We start from the raw sequence: 21,449 nt of genomic DNA on the forward strand, positions 1-21,449 counted from the left end.
CTTCCTGCGGGGCGGGGCGGGGCGGGGCGGGGCGCAGCGCTCCCTCGGGGCGGTCGCGGTCGCTCGCCGCCCTCCGCGTTTGGTCGCCGGGTAACGCTCCGTCCCCGCGGCGCGGCCCGGCCCGGCGGCTCCGCCATGGCCCAGCCCAGCCCGGGGGTGCCCCGCCGCTTCGAGGAGCTCACCTTCTACCGCGGCTACGGGTGAGCGCTGCCCCGGGCGCGGCCGCGCTGCCCGCTCCCCGCGCTACCTGTGCTCTCCCCCCGCAGGCAGCCGCCGGCTCACCCGCGCTTCCGCACCGCCAACCAGACCTACGGCAGCAGGGCCCCCACGGTGCACGAGCTGCCGGTACGAGCACCCCAGGCGGATGGAGGCGCTGCCCCGATCCGCATCCATCCCCGCTGCACACACCCGGGCTTTGCGGGTGCTGTCCGCGTTGGCATTTAAAACATCCCTACCCCCCCCCCCCCCCACCCTTTCTCGCCCCCGCAGAGCTCCTTCCACATCCTCCCGCACAAGTTTTCGGATCATCTGGGCAGGTTTGGCATGTGCAGGAACGACGGCCTGAACACGTCCCTGGAGAAGAGCCACTGCACCGGCCCCGACACCTTCATCACCGCCTACGAGCACCTGGACTTCCACCCCAGCTACAACCCCAGCGGCCCCTCGCACTGCAGGGACCAGCCCCTCTAGCCGGCCTTTGTCTGCCTTGGGAAAAACGCCCACAGCCAGCCAATCTTTCTTGATACTAAATGGACCCACTAGATTACAGGGAGAATGGTATTAGGAGTAACAGACTGAAGATTTAATGTGGTTAACTGTCAGTTAGGTAGCTCATGTGAGGCGTTTTACCTAATTTATCAGCAGCATATAAATACTAGGACAACATAAATTCTGTTTTTATCCCCTTATCCCCTTCTCTGTCACTAATAATCCTTTACACTCTTGCCTTATGTACTACGTGTCATTAAAAATTAAGATCTAAACTGCCTCTCTACTATTTAATGAATAATCAAGCTGCAAGTTTTCCAGAGTAACTTGGAATCCATTCCAACAGAGTAATCCATTCATTAACTCTTTGGATTTCTTGTAGAAAGTTCACATTCCTTCTCTCTCCAAACTACAAAGTTTTAAGAAATTATTCAAATAATGACAAGTAATCAAAAAGAAGATTTTCTTTTAAGTTTTATTGGAATGACTGTAGGTACAGGCAAGGAAACTGCATCAGTTGGACAGTGACTGCACTGAGAGAACACCTGAACATTTTTGGCTTTAAAATGAGTTTTTAAGAGAAACTACTCTGCCTGTTTATGGATAAGAAACAGTCCCACCTTACAGGTGTAACAGAACATTAAAAATGAGCATAATATTATTGAAACTGTTGGCTAAAAATATAAATAATGAGTGGAACATTATGTCCAAACACCACTGCAACTGATACTCTTCACATGTCAGAAACATTCCCTGTTTGTGGCACATGGCAAGAGCTGGGTAGATCCCCCTCTGCTGCAAACACACCAAAAATATAAGTTGGAACAGGTAAGTAAACTGAGCAGAAATGGGCCTGAAAAGTTAACATTTCAAAGATTTAACATCTGAAAATAAATAAGCAACCCTCTTCCATTTGCTGTGATCCTCGTATCAGACTCTAGACAATACCTGGAGCTTCTTTAGAACCTCCCTTTCTTCTCCTGAAATGAGAAAATAACAAAGTGCTGCATCAATAGAAATAGTTGTGACAATGTTACATAAATTTTTATCCACAGATTTTTCTGCAGGTGGCATAATTTAGGGATAAGGCTGCCTTTTAAAAATATTAACAGAGTGGATTCTGTCACATATTTTCCCACTCCATCTGAAAACACCCACCTCTTCTTTCTTGCCTCAATTTCTTCCCTTTTAATTTTACTCTTGAAACCAGTTCCTTGGAAGAGTTTGGCATGCAGTGTGTCTGAATGTTCAGAGGTTACACCAAATACACTTTGTCTAAAAGAAATACCTGTACAAATTCAAAATAGCATCCTAAAAATGACTAATTTTTACCACACAGGATCTACCTGAAACAATCTCTTTCTACTCCGTCTTTTGAAAGGACGATTTTCACATTTGCAGATAAAATTATGTGAGGCTGAACTATCACCAGCTGAAGGGATGAAAAATTAAAAAGCTTCTACATTAATAAAAGAAATGGGGGCAGGGATGGTGTGTTCCTGCCTTGTATAAAGAGCAGCTACATGTCAAAATACGTGTTCCTAAAATAGCAGCAAAGAACTGGGAATAAAAAACTAAGGGAGTCCTTGCTGCCCCTTGAGGATCCTTGAAGATTGTTCCCAAAGCACCCAAAAAGAGTCACTGGGGTAAAAAATGAAGCAATAAACCTCTTTTCAGATCCATCTGACAGCTGTGGTACTGCAGCCAGGATCTGTAACTCACCAGAGCCATAATAAAAAAACACCAAGTGGTTTAAGCACTTCATATCTAAATTAACAAGTTTTGTGCTCTGACCTGAAAGTAAAATTAGCATTGTGCATTTTTTAAAAATATGAACCAGCACTCATTAAAAAGAAGGTAACTTCACAAGCTTTAGAAGAGCTGGGTTTGTGGTTCCTTGTATCTACTGCAATAATTATAATTAATTGGTGTCTCAGGAGGGTGGGAGTAATGAGTTTTCTGGACACTCCCCAGAGCTGGCACTGGAGTGAGAGGGCCAGCAGGGCTGTGCAGTCTGTGCCCACTCTGTGCCCTCCCTGGGGCTCTCATGGGCGCTATGAACAGCAAATAAAATCTGCTTTTGGAACTGCTTTTATGAAGATTCAGCCTTGAGAGATTCGTGCTGCAGTCCCAACCGTGGTACCACGTGTGGGAATTTATTGCCACTCAAGATAATCTTTTTTATTGCTCAGCCTTCAGTGATGTGTAAGAGGGATTTCTTATTGCTGCAAACCAGCAGACTTCTCTTTTCTGAACAAGCGATGAGAACTGGGCCAGGATGAGGACACTGCCACTGGAGCTCTGGCTGTTCAGTTCCAGAGATGCTCCTTGACACACGTTCAATCACACAAGCAAAGATTCCACTTCCTGACCACAAACACCAGGAAAGAAAACTCTTGGGCTTCTGCTACCACAAGCACCATTCTCACCTCCCAAAAGCCACCCCTTTGTATTTTGTAAATTCTCCTCCTTCATTTTTTGTTACAAAGAATTAATGACATCCTCAGTCAGGAGAGAAGAAGAGGGAACACAGAAATCACTACTCACTCAAGATGATGACACAAACCATAGGAACACTCCAGTTGCACGGTCCGTGGGCAGAACCCCATTTATTAAACATTAGAAACTCAGCAATGTACACCAGTTCCTATATACAAATCAAGTTCATCAATTAAAATAAGAAAGTGCTGTTTGAAATCAGGTTTTATTTAAAGCACAAGGTAACTGGAATTGCATTTTAACTGGGAGTGGATCAGGACACAGACACAGCAACAGGGGCACGAGACACCTTTGTAGTCTTAATGTGGATTTACTGAAAACTTTTGAGAAGAAACATTCAGCTTTTTATACAAACAGTACAGAGTGCTTCCAACATCTCTAGGAAAATTAGGTATACACTTTCATCCTTTTAAAGCAAGGTACTTGGAAAACTTCTAGTTTAAAATACCAGCCTATTGACCTATTCCAAACAAAAGGCTCAAATCCTGCAACGGAATCAAGGCAGAGCAAAAGATAAACCTGTGAAGAGGGAGTGCAGGCACTGAGCTAAGGAAAAAACACTTTTCCAAGGAATCCTACCACAAAATGGAGATGAGTTAACACATTGACCTTTAAACAACCCGGCCAACCAACCCCAGGGCTACAAAAAGGTGGCTGGACAGTCAGAAATGCCAAGTGAGCACTAGGAACATGTTTTCAACGTAGCTGCACGACAGCATGAACACACCAAGGATGTTTATTTCTCTACATGCCACAGTTACTACTCTATGCTACACCGTATTTTGCCCACATTCTGCATCACACCAGGCACACCACGGGATTCTGGATCCAGTCTTGGCTGCTTTTGCTCCATTTTGCAAGTTTAAGGCCAGCCTGGAGGAAGACTCCTGAAGTGACTGAGAAACAGAGTGATGCTAAGTGGTGGTTTGGCTGAGAAGTTCTGCAGAAGAGCAGACAAAAAGAGTATCAGATCAATTCACAGGGACAAGATGTGAGAACAAACTCCTCCAAGGACTTCACAACACAAAAATGAAAATGAAAGAGCCAACAGCTCCAATTTACACCTTTTGAATTTGCAGCGAAACCAGTGTGGGGGCACTTTTTTGTGTGTGTGATGTGAATGTGCTACTTCAATCCTGTTGAAAGTCAGTACAAATAAAAAGATAGTAGTGAAAAATTGCTTTATTCTGGCTGCTGGAAACGGAGGCAGAGAAAGAGCCTGAAGAACAGTGCTGAAAATATCCATGGCTGAAAAAATCCGTTTGTGTTGTGACTTCCTACAGCAAACTCAGCTTTGCTTTATTGCACCAATATTGTCATTGAAAAGTCCAAAGAAATGTAACATTTTAAAAACCACTTCTGAAAAAGGAAAGTTAAGGGCACTCAGTTCCAGGAAGTTCATTCAGGAAACCAAAAGCCATGTCTGGGTAACTGCAGGGCATCAAAATGAGAGAGTTGAGAATAATGTGGAATTGTTTGAGCCCTACAGGCCCAACAGTACAGAAATCCAGGGAAATGCAGGGAAATCCAGAGAAATCCAGGGAAATCATGTTGTCTGAACAGACACACTCCTTCACTTCTCTTGGACTGCAACTGTGCTTGGAATCATCTGCTAGCAGGAGGTTCTGGGTATGTAAAAGGACTTTGAGCAGCTGCTGAGATCACTCTGCACAGGAGGTGCAGACAGAGCCATCCAATTGATTTACCTGAATTTGCATTTGTATCTTCCAGGCTGCATCTCCACACCCACAGCTGAGTTCTGCGCAGGGACCTCATCCCACAGTCCTCAGGGTGGGAAAACTGAGCTCCAGCAACACCCAGCCCACAGGATTGTCCTGAGGCAGCTCGGATGTGGCCAGTGTCAGACCATCTGCATTGCTATCCAAGGCTGGGCTTTCCTAGGATCTCTTAACAGATTCCCAAATAAATTCTGTGCGCAAACAGGGTTCCCTTTGAGAGACAGTTAGAGGCCTCATAATTTAAAGTGTGATTAGCCAATATCTTATCTACAGTAACTACAGCATCCTGTAGGAATGCAAGCCCTAAAAATCATTATAAAAAATATTTCCTTAGAGCACTTTAAATAATTTACAAAATTCTACAAAAGCTATGAATGTCTATCTGTGATATCCCTGTTAAATAGAATTATTTTCATATTAGTGTGTGTGTGATATACAGGTATCAGCATCTCCCACTGCCTCTCCTTTCCTGTCTCAAGCTTTATCAAGGTAATTACAATCACAGTTATTTTATAAAAAGATGGCTAGTGTAAAAAAAAAAAAAATGTACTTACATATTTGAGACCTTTTTTTCCAACAGGGAACCTGGGCAGTCCCCTGCAGGTAGGTCAGTAAATTTTGCACAGGTTTTGGTTAAAAATTCCTGCCCTTGGTGTACTTCACTAGTAGCTTCCCTGTTCTGCAGGACAGGTATTTTTCCTTCCATTTTGGAGCTGGATACCTGAATTTCTCCTTGCCTGTCAACTTTTTCTTCCTTAATGCACATCTGCACACTGTTATCTGCACATGCTCCTCCACTATTATGCACTGCTGCTGCTGTCACATTGAATTCCTGTCTTGGGCAAGCTAAACTTGGATCTGGCTTCTTGTCCAACTGGTTATTCCCTCCCTTACTGTCCATCTGAGCACTCTGCTGAGCTGCCTCTCTGCTGACTTTATCTGCTTTTCCCACATTGCACTCAGGGTGTGGGGGATCTGCAGTAGAGTCAGCCCAGTTGTCTTGGTGGGTATCTCCTTCCTTGATCCACATCTGGGTGTTCTCAGCTCTGGAGGTTCCTCTGCAAACCTCATCAGCTTTTCCTGCTGCCACACTCTGTTCCTGTGAGGGAAGGCTGGAGTGGGACTCATCCCCTGGAGCCTCAGCCTTCCTGCAACCCTCAGCTGCCTCTTGGAGACACTCAGCCCCTGCACAGGTTTCTGCTACATGGGGACTCGCCCCTCCCACAATGAGTTTCTGAGAACTGGCTTCTTTTATTGCTGGTGTAATTTCCCCACTAAATTTGCCTTTTGGCAAGGGGTTAAGTACATCTGTGTCCTGGGGAGCTGCCTCCATTCCCACGGCACTGCTCTGCCTGAGCAAACGCTCTGCTTTCTGCTTTTTGTTCAAAAGCATCGATTTCTTCCTGTCCCGGGCGTATTTCAGACCTGCAATAAATTTACTTGAGATTTTTAGTTGGAAGGTATTCTTCCTTTTAGATCTGGGCTTTGCATTCATGACTTTTCTCACTTTACACCCTTCACTTCTGCTGGGTTTTGGGGGCTCTGTGTTATGGACATTCCTTTTACCTGTTGCATTCCCAAGTAACTCCTCAGCAGCACCACCTCTGACCCCCCCCAGTCCTTGCTTAGCTTTTGACTGACCAGTAGTAGGAACATTATCTGCAGAGGAAGCACATTTTCCACTGCCAGCCAACATTGCACTTTTCCCTTCTGTTCTCTGAGAGTTCTTCACCTCCCCAGTTTGCTGAGCTACCTCAGCCTTTTTATTCTGACCCAGCATGAGGTCGATCTCGTTTTCCACTGGCTGCTGCTTTGCTTTTCCTTTATTACCAGTTTGTTTGGTCGCTCTAAGTAGGTCCAGACTTGCATCACCTTTTTGCATCTCTGAATTGCTTGCAGAGTCTTTAGCCTTTTCTGCCAAAAATCTCCTGATTTCCTGCTCAATGCTGTCATCGCTGTCCACTGAGCTGCTGTCACTGGCGTCTGACACAGCTGGGAAAGCACATTTTCTATTTTTAGCCCCCTGCTGGTTTGAAACTGGTTTAGGTTTATTGCCTTTTTTAAGCTGTAAGTTAAACTCTGGGTTTTTCATGGTTTCTGGCTTGTCATTGGGAACTTTGATGTTGTTTGGAGGGTTCCTGACTGCATTCTCCCTCACAGCTTTCCTAGGTTTTGAGAGGCAGCTTTTTAGCAGTGAGGAATTTTTACATTTCCACTCGTTTTGTTGGAGGCCACTGAACTCATCCAGCAGCTGAGTTTCTGTCTCACTGAATCTGACTTTCTTTTTGCACTGAGCTTTCTGGTCCTTGGATTTCTTCTTTAACTTCCTTTTAGACCGTAACAGGTCCTTGATAGCAGAATCCAGGTCCTCATCACTGTCCAGAGAGCTGCTCTCATCACCCGACCCCTCCCTCTCTGGGGTTTGGATGGGGTTTTTTATAGGTTTTCTTGTGCTACTCTGAACCTGCAGAAAAGGATTTGCAGAGTCCAAGGCCACACATCTGCTGCCATCAGAGCCAGACAATTGGGGAGACATCAGCTGCTGCTGCTGCCTCGGCTCTTTGTTACTCTGTGCATCCCTGAGTTCTGCGGGGTTTCTCAGGGCATGCTCCCCTGGGAGCACTGGGAATTTGGAATAGTTACCTGGCTGGAAAAGTCCTGTCTCCAGCTGTTCAGGTGGTTTTGATCCCCTTTGTTTTGCTGTTCTACCTTCCCTTTTAAGTCTTCTTTTCTGACTCAGGGATAATTTCAGTGTTTTGGGCAGAGCAGGCTCAAGGGTCTCGGTGAGGCTGTTTGGATCAGAAGGCAAAGGCATCTGGATGGAGCGTGACAGGCTGGGAGGTTTTGTTCCAAGGTTTTCTGACTGTGCTTTCAGAGCCAAAAAAGCCCTGATTTCTTGCTCTATGCTGTCATCACTGTCCACAAGGCTGCTGTCACTTTCACAACGGGAGGACGAGAGAAGCTGGGGAGAAAAGAAGGAGTCTGCAGTGAGGGATTTGTTGTCACTTCCCATTTGGGATGGCATGATTGTTTTGGAAATATCCAGGATAGCTTCTGCACACATGAGTTCTGCAGATGTGTCTGCTCTGCAAGAGGCCTGCAATGTGAGCTCACAAGCAGTAATCTTGTTTTCTGGAAGTGCAAAATGTCTGGCTTTTTTCAGTGGTTTAAACAGCTTATTAAAGTCATTGCTGGTGCTTTCTAATCCCCTTGACTTGGAATTAACTTCTTTTCTCTTGTTGCTTACAGGGTTTTTATGGATTTCTGCTGAGGCACTTTTTGTGGAGCTAATTGTCAGGCTGGCAGAAATGTCTGCCATACCCTCTGGATCAAATGGTTCCCTCTGCAAAGGGACACAGTTTGCTGCATGACCTGCCTCCTTCCTGATCTTCTCCAGCTGGTAAAGCTGAATGGCTTCTTCGATGCCATCATCGCTGCTCGAGTCAGATGTGTGCATGCTCTCCTTGATGAGTGCTTCCCTTGGCTCCCAGTAATGAGTTCCACTTCCCTCATTCTGCTCCACAAGCCAAGGCTGGCTGGCAGTGGCCGTTTCTAGATATGCTTGGTTCACCTGGCTGAAATCACTGGGCTCTGCTTGGATTTTTGACTGCAAACACTTGGACTGGGCACTGGATTTCTGCAGCTTGGGATGGTGTCTCAGGAGCAGTGCATTACAACCTTGCTTTATACCACCACAGTTTGTTGTGTTTGCTGCTTCTTTGTTGCATTTCAGGACAGATCTCACACGGGAATCTTTTTTATCCTCCTCGGTAACACATTTACTAATTTCTTGCTGCTTCTTCTCATTCAAGAACTGCACTATTTCAGCTTGTATGCTCTGTTCAAAGGAGTCATCGCTGCTGATGCTCTGAGGGGAAGCAGGCTGAAGCCTTTTCCCAATTCCCAGGTGGTCAGACAGGTACTCTTCAGAGAGCATCTCGGCTTTAAATTTCACAGGGAGGAGGTTACTCGCCACTTTGTTCTGGGAGAACTCTCTCTTAAACCTTTTGTCTCCGCTCACATTCTCAGAACGCTCTGCATTCCTTGGCAACGACTGGGCACTTTTGCTTTTTGTTTTCAAGTACTCTTGGATGGCTTCCTCTATACCTCGGTCAACAGAATCGTCGCTGTCAGAATCGAGCAGCAGAGTCCCAAACTCTACATTCCCTTCCACTTCGCTGCCATCAGAATCCTCAGGGCACCCGCACTGGGTGTACTGAGGATGCTTCTGCAGCAGCGTGGTGCTGGATGTGACTCTGGTACTGGTGCCTTTTCCTCCCTTCTGTTTTTTCTGCATAACACAGCCACACTCATTGTTCATACCCAGGGCAGGCTCTTGGCTTTGCAGGTTGTTTATGATCATCTGAACTTTGGCGCTCACTGAGGTTCTGGTGACGTTGCTGTCGGATTCAGGGAAGCAAACGGGGTATCTACAATTCCTTGCTGGTCCAAAGGACTCCCATTTTGTCTGAAGAGCTACCAGAGGAGGAGCATCCATAAGGAACATTCTAGCAGACCACAGCAAAGTCCACGATGGAACAGATTTTCAGACTGGTCTCTCCTCCATCCTAAAACAAATTTAAATAGGAAAATATTTATTAAGCCTTCTAGAAATTCCATGTAATAATCCTGGTAACATAAACTGTAAATTATTAACACTCAGAACTACTGTGCCAGATAATCACAGGAATTACTCCTCAACATCACTTGAACAGGTAAATCAGTCACTACTGCCACTGGGGATAAGCAAGAGCTCTCATAATTTGTGGTTTGTAGTATTTTCTGGCAAAATCATAACCCAATTCAGGTAATTCACTTCTGAAACTCTTCCTGTGCTTTCCAGCCCTTTCTGCATGTGCTCCTAAATAATGAGGCACTGCCCAGACCCACAAAGACCCACTGTGATGGGATTCAGTGCGCTGGTGTGTGCAATCCCCTTGGAACTGAGGTTGTCTGAATACTTTTGCAGAAAAATTTGTGGTAGGAGAGAAAGAACAATTTTAAGGAATTCCTTCATAGTGGGAGTGGAGAACTCAGCAAAATACTCTGCTCGTTGTTTCCTTCTGCATAACTGCTCTTTTTAAGGATCATGTTGCTCAGCTTTCCAGTTTTCCAAGGAAAGCAGCAGTGGATGTGTCCATATGGTGCAGGATGGGTGGATGTGGAGAAACCTGGAGCATCGTCTGGGATGGTGGGACACAAACCAACTCCTCCTCAGAGAGCAGAGTACTCACACAATATCCCAAACCAACTTTCGCTAGATCTGACTTGGCGTTAAACACACACAGCTGAGGGTCTTGGGGCAGCTGAGAGAAGGAAAGGGAACTTATTTCTTCCTGAAACACACTCTACAGCAATAACCCCGAGACATCAGTCATCCGGCCTCACTGCAGGATAAAAGCACTTGGCAAACACAGATCGTGGGGAGTGCACAAAAGCAGGATGAAGATTAGGAACTATTCTTTGTGTTCCAGTAGAAACCGCAGACAGAACCAAGCTTTGGTTTGTGGAAGTGTGGAAAAACCCACCCACAAAACTCCAGTTAACACCCCAAAGAGTTTATCACCTCCACACAGTCCCATGAGGGTCGAAGGCTTCACCTGCAGCATCATTTGGTAGGGTCAAGGGTGACAGAAATTCCCAAAAACTACTGCAGCTGGTTGGCTCTTCAAGCCCAGGCTCCACACAAACACAGTGAGTCCCAACTGCAGTGGCACTGGACTCTGCCAATGTACAGGGACACAATTTTCCCTCTGAAGGCTCCCTAACCTTGCACTTGTCAATTATTCTCTAGTTCTGGTTTCAAATTAAACAGTGGTATTAAATATTTTAAAGGATTAGTGACTCTAAACTCTTTAAAACTTGTATTTATTTACTGAGAATAAGATAACAGACAACCAGGGAAGAAAATTCTTCATCACTCTTCGCTTGGGCAAATATAAATTAAAAACATTTTCCCTTGTAATAAGCAGCTAAGGATCAAAAAGACAGAAATTAGGATACCTCATTACCTTGAAGCAACGCAATTAACACACTTTAGCTCCCAGCTTCATTAAAAAATAAAACCCCAACGTTTTTCCTATTAACCCATTTCCACGGTTTTCAGGGAAGGGGCAGGTGCCTTCACTATCCCACACTTGGACTAGGGGTCCTGCATGTGAATGATAAGGGATTGGGGTGAGTTTTTGTGTCTGGGCACCCGTGGAGACCGTGAGGGGACACCTGGGTGCTGCCTGAGGGAGGACGTGAGGGGACACTCACCCAGGGGATATTCACAGAGGGTGTGAGGGGACATGAGGGGACACACACGGAGGGTGTGAGGGGACATGAGGGGACACACACTGAGGGTGTGAGGGGACATGAGGGGACACACACTGAGGGTGTGAGGGGACATGAGGGAACACACACTGAGGGTGTGAGGGGACATGAGGGGACACACACTGAGGGTGTGAGGGGACATGAGGGGACACACACGGAGGGTGTGAGGGGACACGCATGGAGGGTGTGAGGGGACATGAGGGGACACACATTGAGGGTGTGAGGGGACACACACGGAGGGTGTGAGGGGACATGAGGGGACACACATTGAGGGTGTGAGTGGACATGAGGGGACACACACTGAGGGTGTGAGGGGACATGAGGGGACACACACTGAGGGTGTGAGGGGACATGAGGGGACACACACGGAGGGTGTGAGGGGACACAAACTGAGGGTGTGAGGGGACATGAGGGGACACACACGGAGGGTGTGAGGGGACACACATGGAAGGTGTGAGGGGACATGAGGAGACACCTGCCAGGGTCAGTACCCAGACAGGATGTGAGGGGAAATGAGAGGACGCACACCCAGAAGGAGGGGGGTACCCTGTGTAACTCTGTGAGGGGAAATGAGGGGACAACCACAGAAGCTGCATGAGGGGACACTAAGGGACTCCCTCCCACACAGGGGGTACCTACAGAGACTGTGTAAGGGGACATAAGGGGACACTAACTCAGGGGATACCTACAGCGGATGTGTGAAGGGACACCAACCCGGGGGGCACCCACAGAGGATGCGTGAGGGGACATGAAGCGCCACCAACCCAGGGGACACCCACAGAGGCTCCGTGAAGGGACACGAGGGTACCCCCCGCTCGGGGGGCACCCCGGAGGGGCTGTAACGGGTCCCCCACCCTCGGGGGCCGCCTGCAGCCGCCGCCCGCGGGACCCCCGCGGGGCGCCGCGCCCACTGCCCGCGGCCGGCCGGGCCCTGCCCGCGCCGCCATGGCTCCCCCTTCCCGCCTTCCGCCGCCCCGGACCCGGGCCCCGGCCTCCCTCGGCCGCCGGCGCGGCGGGGCCCGGCCGCGCCCCCCGCCCGCCGCTCACCTGCCGAGAGGAGGCCGACAGGGGCGACAGGGGTCGGCGGCGCCCGGGCCGGGCTGTCGGCTCCGCCGGGCTCCGCTCCGCCGCTGCCCGCCGCGCTGGTGCAGGGGCGGGCGGCGCTTCCTTCCCTGCCCCCGGGGAACGGGAGGCATGCGCCGCAGGGCTCCGGCGGGGAGGCGGGGAGGGACCGCACCGGGCCGGGGCACAAAGGCAGCGGCGGCCGCTGGCCCCGAGAGCCGGCGCGGAGCGGAGGGAGGGCGGCGGGAGCCCGGTAACGATCGTAACGGAAGGGCCGCCGGGGGAAGGGGCACCGCGGCTTCCTGCAGCAGCCCCGCGGCCAGGGCCGAGCTCCAAACCGCGGTCCCGGCGCGGACCGGGAAAACGGCAGCGGAAAGAACGCGATTGTATTCGGCTCTTGTCTCAGAACTATGCGCAGAGCGGGGGATGAGCCATCCGCTCCCTTCGGGGCGCCAGACTGGGGGAAACTCAAAATATCGGCAGGATGCAACATTTGGCTGTCCCAGGTGCAAAGTTTGGGGTGCAGAGCGAGAACTGAGGTGCAGAGAGCCAGGGCCTCTGCTTTCAGCCGCTGAAGCGGTCGGTGCTGGGGCGCCTGGAGCTGTTGGGTTGTTGGAGGTTTCACACAGCGAAACAGCAAAGTTTTAGTGCTCTAATTCATCCCTGTTTTGTTGGCAAGTGGGTTTTCCCCGAGGATACACTGCCAACCCTGTGCTATCATCCCTGTGCTTCCAGAGCAGAACCAAGCTGTGGGATGCTTCTTTTCGGGACACCCGTTTCAACCTGCTCATTCCTAAAACACAGAGTGAGTCACGGCTCTCAGTCTATAAATCCGCACAAGCATTTCCATTCCTTGTGTCTGGCAAACAAAACCCCGGTGCCTCAACCCAAAGTGCTGCCTGTTTTCACTTTGTCAGTGTGTTTTGTTTCCTCGTGGGGCTGGAACACCTGTGATGCTGTGATGCTGCAGAGGAAATCAGCACCTTTTGGCTGGGTGTCGTCAAAATCACAGGGGGAAAGCTCAGGCTGGGTGATGGCAAGTGGGGAACAGCAGCTAAGGAGGGTCCCAGGCTGGAAACGGGGTGACTGAGAGTGTTGCACTCTTTTTGTGCTCACTCTGTGGCAACACATCACAAGATATGGGCGAGGAACAGATTTCCACCTGCTTTTATCCCAGAGATTCTTGTTTTGGGAGCACCTGTATTTCTGTGCCCTTTCCTCATCTCCAGCTTCACATTTTAATTTTTTTCCTCACCCCCAGGAATCCTCTAGTACCAAACCAGGTCTGACCCTGGGAATGTGGGGCAGGACCATGTTTCAAACCATCAGACACAGTTACAAACTCGTGTTAATTTATCTCTTGCTCTTACAACAGATAAAACAGAGCCGATTAGACATTTGCCTGTGTGTTCTTGTCCCTGGGATATGTAACATGCTTTTATGTTCTGATCTGGCTCGCTTGAACGAGACTGCTGAAAACAGCACAGCCAGCATCTGTGTGCAGGAGGAAACAATGGACTTGCTTTTCCTTCACTGCAGAATTGCAGCCTGGAGGTGAGGAAACTTTGCTTCGCTCACCATATTCCTCCCTAATGCTGCGGCAGAGGGAAGAAAGGGCTCTTGTATTCATGTATCCTCCCGGGCCAAGTCAATTTACATGTGAATGCACTTTTAAAATAAAATTAAAGTCAAAGCTGTGGCCAGAAGCCTGATAAATGTTTTTGTGCACATGCAGTTGCTGGGGAGGGGGGAGGCTGCTGCTGCTGGAGAGCTCTGCTGTCCCCAGCCGAGGTGGCATTTGCGGCTCTGTGTGCCACTTCTACTTGAAAGAAGAGCAGAGGTGCCATTAGGGGTGATTTGCCTTCCTGATCCCTGATCTTGGCAGAAATGAGAGCAGTGGTCCCCATCCGTGCTTGGACAGATGACAAAGTCAGGAGCACTAATTGGACCCCTCGTTAGAATGGCTGGAATGGCAGGGGAACGCTCACATTTCCAAAATGAAACATCTCCCCCGACCTCCGGATCTGCTGCTCCTGTTTGCAGGGATAGGTGCTCATTACAGGTGCCTCTGGATACCTCAGAGCCTGAAATCAGAACTCAGGCAATGACTTTTGTTTTTTTTGTTTCCCAGCAAGAGAAAGGACAAGATTAAAACCAAATTAGCAGGAATAAAAGGACTCACTGGGCAGATTTTGTTGTTGGGTAACCTGTGGCTTCGGGGCCAATTAGTATTCCTACATGGAGCTATGTTAAAACACCAGCCACATCTGCTGTTTTTTTGGGAATATGGGTCATAACTGATGCTGGCTGAGGACACATCCTTGTCTAGGACAGGAGGGAAGTCAATAACCTCGGATTCCACAAACCCTTTCCTCTGTTGGGGCAGTTTTCCATTCCCCGAGCACCTCTTTGGGTTTTGGGGCAAAACTGATTTACAACAGCACTGTGACCACTGAGTTTTTGGGGGGAAAAAGCAGCGGAGAAAGGGGGTGGATGGAGCCCAATCCGATTTTCCCTCACCCTCAGTGTTTAGGGTCCATTTTTCACATGGCTGCACTGAACTTCAGGACACTCAGTGCTGGCCCTACTCCAACATCTTCCTGCCCTGTTCAGCTCCTTCAGTCTGGTCTCAGATGATTTATTAGATGGAGAACAACTGGATCATGTAGTAACATGGCAAATTGAAGACTTTAGTTGTTATTTAATAAATGCCAAGGAGACTCATGAGGCCTTGAAGTTATAATAGAAAGATCTAATTTAGAAAAAAAAATAAAAAAAAGGAAGAGAGATGCCTGTGAAAGCTGCCAGGAAGCAGCACTGGGTATTGAACATTTCTGTTTACCCTCTGACTGGAACAGAGATGGTTTGAACTTCCTTTTAGCAGGGCTGGATGCTGCCCAGGGAAGCAGCACCTGAGGCAGGAGGAGGTTCAAGGGCAGTTTTTGGTGGAGCTCAGTCCTGGAAGCTCTGCTTTGTCTTGCCTTGGAGGACATTGTTGCTGTAAATCACCTTTGGTTGACAGATTTTTTTTAAGGAAAGAAACCAACTGACTCCATGAAGCAAATTAAAGTGTAATTATAGCACAGAGGCAGATTACAGAATACATTTAACACTTTTGAGTCAAACCTGGTGGGCTTCCCATTCATCACTGCCCATTATACAAAGTGCAGCTGAAGGTCTCTGTGGGGCACAGCTCATTGCTTTTGGAAGATGCCCCTTTTCCTTGTTGATTCCAAGTGTATCTGGCGTAAGAACACAAAGTGGAAAACACAACTTAGTGCCAAGAGTTTTAACTGTAATCCTGACCTTTCCTTGCTACTATGTGGCAGAGACCTCTAAAATATCAAAGGAAATGACATCCCCTCTCTCATATTCTGTACCTGGAACCTTTTAATGGGTTTTGTATGACTCATTCATATCTAGGTTAAATGATAAATATTTCATGTTTACAATCCTGGACATGGGCCGTGTGGGCTTTTAAGAGTTTTCTTTACACAAATCTCTTCTTTCTGTCCATCTCCGCGGGCTTTGCTGGGGGGCAATGCTGTCAGTATTCCCGCAAGGACACTTCCAGCTGGCTCCTGTGCTTGTCACAATTCTGCTTGTGCCCATTAGGTGTCAGACTCTTATCGGCTCAGTCTCCAGTTCCTGGGATTTCGAGGAGAACATGAGAAGCCAGAGCTGGTGTGGCTTTTCTGGGATGCTCTCTTGCCTGTGGGTCCTACCCAAAAAGAGCAAACTGGGTGCTGTTGTGCTCACTGGGACACCAAACGGGGACTCTGGTGCTGGTTTTGTCCCAGGTTTTACCAGCTGGGATTCTTCCAGAGCCACTGCTCATCCCTGGGCTGCAGAATGAGCATCCACAGGCAGCAGCTCCTGCCCCAAACCTGCCGAGTTCTGCAGCACGTTTGTGTTTTAGGCCACCTCTCACTGCATTCCTGAGGTCAGCTCTTCCTATTGCAACAGCTCCTCACGCTGCTCTTGTCTCTGCGGGGTCACTGGGGTGTTGTCAGAGCAGTGACCAACTCTTCCCACCTTGTCCATCATCCTTTTGGGATGAGCACTTGGAACTGAGTGCTGATGCTCGGTGCCAAGCCCTGCCAGCACCACGAGTGCTTGGATATTTCCTGCACCTCAGGGCTTGGGAGCGTGGCTGAACAAGTAGAGATTCATTCAGGGACAGAAAATCAGGCTTTTTTTTTTTTTTTTTTTTTTTTTTTTTTTTTTTTTTTACTTTTTAATGAACTATGTGCAGTTTCCCACAGCAACACTTTGATTCCAGCCACGAGGCAGGATATAAACACGGGCATTTGGTGCCATGAGCTGAGGTGGCTGGTGATGAAAAGGAGTCTGTGAGCCTTAAAATGGTTTATTTAAAGGGCAGGATCAAAGATGTACCTTGGGATAGATACCTGCCCTGCTACATGAAGAAAAGCCAGAGTGAAACAGAGATGCTGCGCTCACTTTATATTTCAAAAATAAACTGCTTTGACTTTGTGCTGCAGTTGCTGAGAGCTTTAATGGGGCAGGGGGAGGGAAAGAAAACACAACATACTCCAGCTGCCCTCATTACTGCTTCTCTGACTTTCTGCTGAGGAATCCCAGCACAGCCATGGACTTGTCCACCTGCAATTACTGGGTCCTGCATTTACAGCCTGCTTTTCCTGACCTGCTGCTCACCCAGGAGCATCCCTGCAGCCCCCTCTGAGGCAAAGGCTGCTGGATTCCTTCTGTGGAGCAACTCCTGATTCCCAGCAAGGCCATTCTGAGCTCTGTCCCAGCCCCCATTAGCTCTAAACCGGTGTTTTTAAGAGGCATCTTCAGCATTTCAGATCACCTTCAAGGAGTGCTCTATTTTTAGCATCCTTGGACTCTCTTGGCTACAAACAAGTGAAACCTCTCTGCGGTGAATTCACAACAGGGCAGCTGGCAGGGGTTCAAAGTCTCTGTCTGAAGTGCAGCACGATGGAGATGAGTTGTCCCTGAGGTCCCTGAGAGCAGGCTGAGCCCACGGAGCCATCACGGGATGCTGCCTGTCCAGTCCCACCAGGGCCAGGGTGCACAGCCTCATCCAGCGACGCCTTTGCAGTTGCCAAGTGCTCTTTGCACAAGCGGCTTTGATCAAGGATTTGCAAACAGCTCCTGTTTGGTTCAGTGCTTAAAACGCTTCCTTAAATAAGTTTTGGATCAAGCCAGAGATCACCGCTGTTTTGAATTTTCATCAGACTGACAAAACACGCTGAGCTGGGGGTTTGTGCAATGCTTTGACTTGGGTTCTTCTCCAGCAAAGCAGCACAGAGTGAATCGCCCTCAGCAGAGCAGCCGTGCATAGTCAAAACCTCCTCGCTGCTCTGCAGGGTGAGGGCAACTCCCAGGAGCAGTTCCAGGCTGGTTGGAGCAGTACTTGGAGAGCAGGCTGACAGTTATTTGAGTTATTTGAGGTATTTCTTTTCCCCCAGTCTTCATTCTGCTTTCCCAGTGGGGCAAAGGCACCTCCCAGTGCCCCAGCCCGGAGAGGTGGAGGGCAGGAGCGCCCCAGCTTCATGCAAGGTGCAGCTGCTCCCACTCCACGTGTCCTCCTGCTATTCATGGGTCTTTTAGGGCCGTGACATAAGGCCAGTGATGGGAATTTTGGACTAAGTGCAGTGTCAGATTCACCCTCCCATCCTGCAGAGCTGTCAGTGATGGAGAAATGTTGACTGGACACTGCAAATGCCTTGAGTACAACAGATCCATAACAGCTCTGGAGACAGAGCAGGGCATCAAATCCTGTCCTAGTAAGCCTTAAGAAAAACGTGGTGTGCTTTCTCCTGGATGGGGCTTGTGCTGCTGGCATTGATGGTCCTTTTAAAGTGTTTCCTCATCCTCATCTTGAATCCCCTGGCAGTGGTCTGGGCTCCTTGGAGGATGAGCCAAACCCTCTCTGATCCTTCCAGCACCCCTCGGGCCACTGAGATGCTGAGAAGACAGTGTGGGGCTACAAACCTTCACCCAGAATGTGGCTCACCAACACACAAATCCTCACAAATCCTTGTCACTGCCCAACTGGCCAGGAAGAATCAGAGGGGGGAAAAAAGCCCATTCCCATTACCTCTCCTCACTGCATCCCACACTGTGCAGGGTGAGGGCTGGATCTGACCCTTAGCCAGGCTTCCCTGCTTGGCTGGGGCTCAGGAAAGCCGCGGGCAGGGAAGGGAAGGTGCGGGGGCAGCACCTCGGGCTGTGCGTGCCTGCGTGGGACGGGAAAGCCGGAGCAGCTTGAGCCCTACGTGCTGGGACGAAGGAACCGGCTGCGAGGAGCTGGTGGGAGGAGGAGGAGGAGAAAACGGTGTCAGCAAAAGAGGCAGATTGAGAGCTGAGACGTGTTAGTGGTTGTGTTTGGGATGTGATCAACGCTCCCTTGTGACTTGCACAGCCGGCAGGGGCCTGAGTGGTGCAAATAGAAAACGTGGAATCAGTGGGAATGGAGCTCCCACATCCCCTTGTGCTGCAGGAGGCTGCAGGGGAGGGTGAGGCCCTCACACGCCTTGCAAATCCACATGGGCTCATCCAGCTGCCACAGGGCAGGAGGTGGGCGAGCTGGTGGGTGGCACAGGGCACTCCCCTGCTCCCGGGAGCTGGGCCTTCCGTGACTGGAGGGTGCTGCCAGCACAGCCACCCCCATGGAGTGCAGCCTCCTTTTCCTTTGGATACCTGTGGGTATGGCCATGAGGGATTGGTCCCCAAAATCTCTGTCTGGAGACATCCCCAGCACAAGGGATCAGAAATCTGCCACTTGTTTGAATGCTGGGCAGTGGCTTGGCCTCAGCACCGTGGGGAAGGGGGAGCTGGAACACAGGGTGGGAAGATGGGGGGGCTTTTGCTCACCCCCTCGAATCTCTGTTGAGGTAATTCATGAGTGTCACTGGCGCATCTGTTCAGAGGGAGAGCAGTAATACAGGTCCAGCTGAGCGACGAAATTGCTTTCAGAGCTGCTGATTCCCAGCATGGGGGTGTGTGTCAGCCTGACTGCAGGCTGGGGATTTTTAATTTATTTTTTCCCCTCTCCTTTGCCCTGTTCCTTGCAGCCAGCAGAGATCAGTAGCATGTAAAGCAGGCAGAGGCAGGCTCTGTGAATCCTATCCCCCTGTTCCCATTCTCTGGGATAGATGGGCCATATGGGCTCACTCATGAGACCCTGAAATCACTCACACAGCGCCTCCATGAAGGATTTGCAGCTCACTCATGACCGGGCTGCCCTGGTTACCCTTTTCCTGCAGCCCTGTGCCTGCTGGGTGTGGGCTCTGCTCGGGGCCCGTTTCTCCTCTAGATGGTGCAGCTGCCTTTGGGCACCACCGAGGCACCGCGTGCAGCCAGACCCCGACCCTGCGGCACAACTGGGGGTGCAGCCAGCCCTGGGCTCTCCCTCTGGCCCCTTCCCAGCGTCTTGGCAGGACGGGACAAAGCTGAGGGACACAGCTCGCCACGTGTCACCTGCCCGAGGCTCTGTGCCCGCTACCTGTGGAGCAGCAGCGCTGTGCCAGCCGTGGGCACCGTGGCACTGAGGGGATGAGAAATCCGTCTCCTGCTATTCCTGGCCTCCCTGTCCTTGGCAGAGCACGTCCTGGCAGTGCCCGCGGGAGATGCTGGCAGAGCGCACAGGAAGGCGGAGGAGAGGGGACAGATCCCGGGGGTGCCCCCGTGCCTTGCGGCAATCCGCCTGCTTCCGATCACACCGGGCCGGCCGGAGGAGCCGAAATGCCACCGTTATCTTCTGTTCGAGCCCCCGCCCGCCTGCCATGCCCTGACTCATCCCCAGGACGGGAGGAATGCGGCTGCCAGAGCCGCGGGGCTGGGCAGGACAGCGGGCAGGCTCGGGTACACACAGAACCTCGGCTCCCACCTGCAGCTGAGCCTCTCCGCCCACCCCATGGCAGCCAGGAGGGCACACGCTGGGATGCTCCTGTCCTCCAAAACCTGCTCCCTGTCGGAGCCATCTCCTCGCTGCAGAGGGACATTTCTGGCTTAGGGATTGCGTCAGGGCAGAGTGAGCTCGGCTGGGTTTGGCAGCCCCCCTGAGACAGGAGGACATCACTGAGCCGGGCAGCTTGGATTTGGGATCCTGCAGGCAGGGGAATCCTAGGCAGCTCTGCCTGCAATACTCCCCACTTGTTTAGCCAAAACCCAAATAAATACGAGCCTAATGATTTGAGTGAAACAATAGCAGCCATTCCAGCATAAAGAAAGCTTTCCTCCCATTAAGCTTTGCTGGCAAGCTTTAGAGCCTGTATTTTAAATAAATGTTATGGGTGCATTTGAAAACACACCATATGTTCTCCCGCAGATCTTTCTGGGAGCTGCCTTAGCATGGCTCTGACTGCATCCCCTCCTCCCGGTGCCAGGGTGGGTTTTGCCGTGTGCTGCCCATGGAAGCAGGACCAGAGCCCTGTGCCCTGACTCTTCCTCATGAAGAAGCCACACAAGGGACTCTCCACACCCCACAACACGAGTTTCTGGAAGTCTCCATCGCGAACACGAGTTGCAAAAGCAACTCTTATTTTCATTAGAGAGCTGATTAATTTGCTGATGACCTGCCCTGAATCACTGCCACGATTCCCACCACCCTTCCAGCTGCAGCATGAGGCTGTTTTTCACCAAGCAGCCCCAAACCCGAGGGCAGCAGGCTTTGGGATGGCTCAGTTCCCCCCGACCACTGTAGGTGGCACTCCGGCCCCGCCGCCCGTCAGGCTGCGCTGGTGCTGGCACGGAGTCAAGGGATGAGCTCTAACTTTACATCAGATTTTCCCTTCTGACAGATTACTGCTTCATTTGTAACAGAAGAACTTCTCATTAAGTACATTTTTGACATTTTGTTGGGGGGGGGGGAACAAAAATTTAAATCCTCGTGTAGCCAAGTGTGCTGGAGCATGAGCGCGGCCCTGGCTTTGCAGGTTTGGGAGCTGGGGTTGAGTTATTTTCTTTTTTGCTTTGTCTCCAAAGTCCCTTTTCATAATTATTCACTCCTGAGCACAATTTCTGCAGCTGGGAGATGGGCACATTCCAAAGATAACCTGGCTGGAAAGCCAGGAGGGCTTGGAGGTGGCAGCTCCCTGTTCCGGCAGCGCTCGGGTTTCAGTGCTAATC

General features: G+C 50.0%; 2 protein-coding genes across 2 annotated transcripts; one reads left to right on the top strand and one right to left on the bottom strand.

Annotated features, from left to right (window-relative positions):
• The first annotated feature begins 42 nt into the window (after positions 1–42).
• Positions 43–983, top strand: PIERCE1 (piercer of microtubule wall 1). Its single transcript, XM_068211091.1, has 3 exons — positions 43–200; positions 267–345; positions 490–983. The coding sequence occupies exons 1-3, from the start codon at positions 136–138 to the stop codon at positions 688–690; spliced, it is 345 nt and encodes a 114-aa protein (XP_068067192.1). The 5' UTR covers positions 43–135; the 3' UTR covers positions 691–983.
• A 184-nt stretch (positions 984–1,167) lies between these two features.
• Positions 1,168–12,583, bottom strand: PPP1R26 (protein phosphatase 1 regulatory subunit 26). The gene is made up of 3 exons (XM_068211090.1): positions 12,312–12,583; positions 5,501–9,514; positions 1,168–1,688 (listed from the first exon to the last, which is right to left on the bottom strand). The coding sequence occupies exons 2-3, from the start codon at positions 9,451–9,453 to the stop codon at positions 1,646–1,648; spliced, it is 3,996 nt and encodes a 1,331-aa protein (XP_068067191.1). The 5' UTR covers positions 9,454–9,514; positions 12,312–12,583; the 3' UTR covers positions 1,168–1,645.
• Between the last annotated feature and the right edge of the window lie 8,866 nt (positions 12,584–21,449).

This window comes from Anomalospiza imberbis, chromosome 21 (assembly GCF_031753505.1).
Source record: "Anomalospiza imberbis isolate Cuckoo-Finch-1a 21T00152 chromosome 21, ASM3175350v1, whole genome shotgun sequence".
Lineage (NCBI taxonomy): Eukaryota > Metazoa > Chordata > Aves > Passeriformes > Viduidae > Anomalospiza > Anomalospiza imberbis.

What these genes read in the sequence shown, in the direction of transcription:
- PIERCE1 (XM_068211091.1), top strand. Translation starts at nt 136, where the DNA reads ATGGCCCAGCCCAGCCCGGGGGTGCCCCGCCGCTTCGAGGAGCTCACC. An exon ending in ACCTTCTACCGCGGCTACGG is followed by an intron (nt 201 to 266) that starts GTGAGCGCTGCC and finishes CTCCCCCCGCAG; the next exon opens with GCAGCCGCCGGCTCACCCGC. An exon ending in CCACGGTGCACGAGCTGCCG is followed by an intron (nt 346 to 489) that starts GTACGAGCACCC and finishes TCGCCCCCGCAG; the next exon opens with AGCTCCTTCCACATCCTCCC.
- PPP1R26 (XM_068211090.1), bottom strand. Translation starts at nt 9,453, where the DNA reads ATGTTCCTTATGGATGCTCCTCCTCTGGTAGCTCTTCAGACAAAATGG. An exon ending in GAAAAAAAGGTCTCAAATAT is followed by an intron (nt 1,689 to 5,500) that starts GTAAGTACATTT and finishes TTCTCATTTCAG; the next exon opens with GAGAAGAAAGGGAGGTTCTA.